Genomic DNA, 6,352 nt, shown 5'->3' with positions numbered 1-6,352 from the left:
TGCTGCACAGTCTGATGATCGTTACTGATGAGAATTACTGATCTCTGATTTCTTAGCAACAGTCCAATACAGCAGCAGAAAGTGTTTGTATCTCCCCTAAGTCATCTCTCCCCAGATCTGTCTGTCTGCTACCTACCCATCCCTCCTGGGCATTTACAGGGTTCAGACCCTATGGAGACTTAGACATTATCTCTAGTTTTCTTCCTAATCGACTATAATTTTAAATGAACACAAGTGCAGAGCAGCCAATTCCTCTCTGACTCAGCACAGAGCCCAAGAGTTCTCATCTCCCTTTGGGAAGGTCCCTTAATTACTGTTTACTCCTAAAGCTGGATAATTAGCACAGAAACGCAGACAGGTTTGTCTCCAGCCTGTTTAAATCCAGATGCCGCTTCTCCCCTAGAGGCTGAGCGAGCCCCCCTGGGATTGCACAGAGCTATATTATAAACAGCACAAACCCCTGTATCAGCTCTCGGTGTGCGATTCTGCTGCAGATGCTGGGCTGAGAGAGGCGTGGTACAAGGCTACCTGAGGGGGATTCCCAGGGAAGACACTTCCATCTCAGGATTCACAGGTACCATCTCTTGCTGAGGAGCTCACCTGCTCGACAAACCCAGTGTAACGTGGACATGATGGGATAGAGAATAGGTCTGAGGTCCTTTCTGATCTGCACAGCCACTAAATATCCCAGGGCTCCAGTATCACTGGGCAAAATGTCACTCTTTTCTGTGCACTCCCTCCCACCCTGGCTGATGGCCTCCAGCCCTAAGGTGGCTGCATTTCAGCAGCACAGGGGATCCTTCAGGATGAAAGGTGTCGGTAGATGGACAATATAAGGCCAATTTCTGAGGCCAAATTCATGGCCCATAGTTTGCTCAGGCCCCACTGAGGCAAAACTCACCTTGGAGTAAAAACTGATTAAAGAGCTCAGGACCCAGCTGTGTGTTAACGCACAGACACTGTCACCTCCTGCTCCTGCATTTCATGGCTTTGGTTGTTGGGGTGGGGCGGGGGCTGGCTGTTACCTCACTTTTGTCTGCTGGAAAACATGGAGGTGCTAGGGCTCCTCACTAGAACAATTATAAGAATTATTCAACATGGGCAAGGCATCTTCTCTCCTCACTTCATTCGAGAAGTTGGCTGAACTGTCATGCCTGAAACGTTCAAAAAACAATTAAACCAGAAGCAGACACTCAGCGTGGGAAATTTCAGTCCAGATGCTTAAAATTTGGCAAATTAATAAGCAACTGAAAATCAGGTCTCCTAATTGAAGGTGTCAAACAGCCTTAACCCACTGTGGTGAGACAGAACAACTTTTCTCCATCTTTTCTTTGGCAGCTTTTCAAGTAGCTGAAGACCATTTTCATGTCCTGGCTCAATCTTCTCTTTTTCAAATTACACATATCCAGTTCCTTCAGCCTTTGCTCGTATAGCTTGAATTTCATCTCTTGGATCCTCTTTGTCTGTCATCTCTGGATCCTTTTCAGTTTATCTACATCTTTCCTATACACTAGTGACACAATGCTCCAGTTGAGGCCTAACCAGCACTGAGTAGGGGAATACTATCACCTCCGGAGACTTGCATGCTATGCCTTTGTTAATGCAACCCACAACTGCATTTTCTTCCTTTGCAATAGCAAAAAAATCCACACCCCAGAGAGATGTCACTCTATCAACCTAATAGACAGCATGAGGTGAATGGAAGAATTCTTCCATCAACCTAGTTACCGCCTCTTGGGTACCTACGTGGATGGGAGAACCCCTGCCGTCGATGTAAGTAGAATCATAGAATATCAGGGTTGGAAGGGACCTCTTGAGGTATCTAGTCCAACCCCCTGCTCAAAGCAGGACCAATCCCCAACTAAATCATCCCAGCCAGGGCTTTGTCAAACCTGACCTTAAAAACCTCTAAGGAAGGAGATTCCACCACCTCCCTAGGGAACCCATTCCAGTGCTTCGCCACCCTACTAGTGAAAACATTTTTCCTAATATCCAACCTAAACCTCCCCCACTGCAACTTGAGACCATTACTCCTTGTTCTGTCATCAGATACCACTGAGAACAGTCTAGATCCATCCTCTTTGGAACCCCCTTTCAGGTAGCTGAAAGTAGCTATCAAATCCCCCCTCACTCTTCTCTTCTGCAGGCTAAACAATCTCAGTTCCCTCAGCCTCTCCTCGAAAGTCATGTGCTCCAGCCCCCTAAACATTTTTGTTGCCCTCCGCTGGACTCTTTCCAATTTTTCCACATCCTTCTTGTAGTGTGGGGCCCAAAACTGGACACAGTACTCCAAATGAGGCCTCACCAATGTTGAATAGGGGAATGATCACGTCCCTCGGTCTGCTGGCAATGCTCCTACTTATACAGCCTTCTTGGCAACAAGGGAACACTGTCGACTCATATCCAGCTTCTCATCCACCGTAACCCCTAGGTCCTTTTCTGCAGAACTGCTGCCTAGCCATTCGGTCTCTAATCTGTAGCAGTGCATGGGATTCTTCCATTCTAAGGGCAGGACTCTGCACTTGTCCTTGTTGAACCTCATCAGATTTCTTTTGGCCCAGTCCTCTAATTTGTCTAGGTCCCTCTGTATCCTTTCCCTACCCTCCAGCATATCAACCACTTCTCCCAGTTTAGTGTCATCTGCAAACTTGCTGAGAGTGCAGTCCACGCCATCCACCAGATTGTTAATAAAGATATTGAACAAAACTGGCCCCAGGACTGACCCTTGGGGCACTCCAATTGAAACCGACTGCCAACTAGACATGGAGCCATTGATCACTGCCCATTGAGCCCGACGATCTAGCCAACTTTCTATCCAACTTATAGTCCATTCATCCAGCCCATACTTCTTTAACTTGCTGGCAAGAATACTGTGGGAGACCGTATCAAAAGCTTTGCTAAAGTCAAGGAATAACACATCCACTGCTTTCCCCTCATACACAGAGCCGGTTATTTCCTCATAGAAGGCAATTAGGTTAGTCAGGCATGACTTGCCCTTGGTGAATCCATGCTGACTGTTCCTGATCACTTTCCTCTCATCTAAGTGCTTCAGAATTGATTCCTTGAGGACCTGCTCCATGATTTTTCCAGGGACTGAGGTGAGACTGACTGGCCTGTAGTTCCCCTGGATCCTCCTTCTTCTCTTTTTTAAAGATGGGCACCACATTAGCCTTCTTCCAGTCATCTGAAACCTCCCCCGTTCACCATGAGTTTTCAACGATAATGGCCAATGGCTCTGCAATCTCATCGGCCAACTCCTTTAGCACCCTCGGATGCAGTGCATCCGGCCCCATGGACTTATGCTCGTCCAGCTTTTCTAAATAGTCCCGAACCACTTCTTTCTCCACAGAGGGCTGGTCACCTTCTCCCCATACCGTGCTGCAGAGTGCAGCTGTCTGGGAGCTGACCTTGTTCGTGAAGACAGAGGCAAAAAAATCATTGAGTACATTAGCTTTTTCCACATCCTCTGTCACTAGGTTGCCCCCCTCATTCAGTGAGTGGCCCACACTTTCCTTGACTTTCTTCTTGTTGCTAACGTACCCGAAGAAACCCTTCTTGTTACTCCTAACATCTCTTGCTAGCTGCAACTCCAAGTGTGATTTGGCCTTCCTGATTTCACTCCTGCATGCCTGAGCAATATTTTTATACTCCTCCCTGGTCATTTGTCCAATCTTCCACTTCTTGTAAGCTTCTTTTTTGCTTTTAAGATCAGCAAGTTAAGCCAAGCTGGTGGCCTGCCGTATTTACAATTCTTTCTACACATCGGGATGGTTTGTTCCTGCAACCCTCAATAAGGATTCTTTAAAATACAGCCTGCTCTCCTGGACTCCTCATACTGCTTCTTTCCAAATGCAGAACAAAACTATTTCTGCAACACATCTACATTTTCTGCAACATTAACAAGTTTCCTTTCTCCCTCTAGGAAATGGCTAAACTTTTTCTAGGATTTCTTTTCTTCTTAATCTTAATAACCTCCTTTTTGTGATCCTTAGCCCCACCAAGCATGGAGTTTTCCCAGATGTCTTTAACGTCCCTTCTCAATTTTTCATAACTTCCCATTTGTATTGCTTGCTATCTCTTTTCCCTTTTTTCCCGTTTTTATGTACACCTCTACCCCGATATAACATGACCCAATATAACACGAATTCGGATATAACGTGGTATAGCAGTGCTCCGGCGTGGGAGGGCCTGCGTGCTCCAGCAGATCAAAGCAAGTTCGATGTAACGCGGTTTCACCTATAACGTGGTAAGATGTTTTGGCTCCTGAGGACAGCGTTATATCGGGGTAGAGGGATATTGCTTTTCCCCACATAATTGCTGCCTTCACTTTGCCACTGAACCTGGTTTTTAGCCAAAGTTCTCCAGCTCCTTGACTGTGGAATCGTAACTATTTAGCTAACCAATAAATTTTTCTTAAAGAACTCCCAAGTTTCATTCCCATGTTTCTGTCTAATATTTTCCTCCCAGTCAGTTTTCTTGATAATTTTCTACAGCTTTGGGGAATTAGCCCTTTTGAAGCACTAAGTATCTACAGGTATTACTGGCTGGGAACTGTTCTCTGTTTCTCCAACTGAATGTCATCAGTTCTATTCTTTATATTCCTCTCCTTTATTATCTGCCCCCTTCCTTGTCTCTTCTCTAAACAAAACAGTCCCAGACTTTTCAGTTTGTCGGCATATGGCAGCCTCCCCCATTCTCAGAGCCTGTCTCAGAAATCCCCTTTATAATGCTGTATCCCTTTTAGAGATTGGGTGACCAAAACAGAGCACATATCCAGAGCACATTATTCTCCATCCCATTTCTTAGGCATCCAAACATTTTCTTTGATTTGGCCACTGCTGTGAATGAGCTGGTGTTTTGTTGACCTGCTGTCAATGACGCCCAGGTCTTTTCCCCGAAGTGTGTTCTGGTTGGGATGTTTCTCCCTGGCACATGTCTTGGCAAAGGTTTGGGCTTTTTTACACTCATATTTAGAGCAACCAGGTGAATGGAGAGCTCCCTGCAGCATGGACTCTCCAGCCTGGCTTTCATTGCATTAAGGAACAATGATGGATAACCAGTATCCTCACTCATGTTTCCTGCTGCTGCCTAGTAAGGTTTCCCACACCATGACATGTAGAATTATTGAGACATGAAGCACCATCAAATATGGAATTGGCATTAGTAGGGTCAGTTGTTCATAATTCATTTCTCTGAAAAATGAAAATGTGGGTGAAGAGCAACCAATTTGCTTCACCCATGAGAACAGCCTCCAGTAGTGCATGTAGTGTCTCATATTAACATTGTCTCTCCATCCAGGCATTTGTACTGTGACCATCACCCTAGACCCTGGGCACATACAGGAAGTCAGGAGAACATACGGTACATGCAGGAGACACCGTTTCGCCTCAGACTTGGACACTTTCTCCCCTACTCTATGTCAGATTCCAACAAAACCGATTTCACCAACCCCTCCACCTTCATCCTGCTGGGCATTCCTGGCCTGGAGACGGTCCATGTCTGGATCTCCATCCCCTTCTGCACCATGTACACCATAGCCATCTTGGGGAACTTCACCATCCTATTCATCGTGAAGATGGAGCCGAGCCTCCATAGGCCCATGTACTATTTCCTCTGCATGCTGGCTGTCACTGACCTGGTCCTGTCCACGGCCGCTGTGCCCAAAATGCTGAGCATCTTCTGGTTCAATTCCAGGGAGATCGATTTCGGTGCCTGCCTCACCCAGATGTACTTTACTGTCAGCTTGTCAGTGACTCAGTCTGGGATCTTTGTGGCCATGGCTTTGGATCGCTATGTGGCCATCTGTGATCCCCTGAGACATTCCACCACCCTGACAAACCCCGTAGTGGCCAAGATTGGCCTGGCCGTGGTGCTGCGCAGCGCCATGGTCGTACTGCCCTTTCCCTTGCTGGCGAGGCAGTGGCCATACTGCAGAACCAACATCATTCCCGAGCCGTACTGCGCACACATATCCGTGGTGAAGCTGGCCTGCGCCGACACCCGCGTCAGTAGTTACTACGGCCTCTTTGTGCTATTCTGTGTGATGGGTCTGGATGTGATTTTTATTGCCTTGTCCTATACCCAGATCCTCAGGGCCATCTTCAGGCTCCCCACAAAAGACGCCCGGCTCAAAACTTTGGGGACCTGCGGCTCCCACCTTTCTGTCAGTTTAGCCTTTTACATCCCAGGTCTCCTCTCCTCCCTCATGTACCGGTTTGGGCAGAATGTGGCCGTACATTTCCATGTTCTTAATGCCAACATGTGCATCTTGCTGCCCCCCATGCTGAACCCCATCATCTACGGGGTGAGGACCAAACAGATCCGGGACAGGCTGCTCCGGCTCTTTACTCAT

At 47.1% G+C, this 6,352-nt stretch overlaps 1 protein-coding gene across 1 annotated transcript; it reads left to right on the top strand.

The window, feature by feature from the left end:
- Positions 1-5,416: 5,416 nt before the first annotated feature.
- LOC120398219 (olfactory receptor 52E2-like) lies at positions 5,417-6,352 on the top strand (the record flags this gene model as incomplete). The annotated part of the gene is made up of 1 exon (XM_039525425.1): positions 5,417-6,352. A coding segment is annotated over exon 1 (936 nt), but the record flags the coding sequence as incomplete, so codon positions are not given.

Source organism: Mauremys reevesii, linkage group 1 (genome assembly GCF_016161935.1).
Source record: "Mauremys reevesii isolate NIE-2019 linkage group 1, ASM1616193v1, whole genome shotgun sequence".
In the NCBI taxonomy this organism is placed as follows: domain Eukaryota; kingdom Metazoa; phylum Chordata; order Testudines; family Geoemydidae; genus Mauremys; species Mauremys reevesii.
This window is presented reverse-complemented; position numbering and strand designations above follow the sequence as displayed.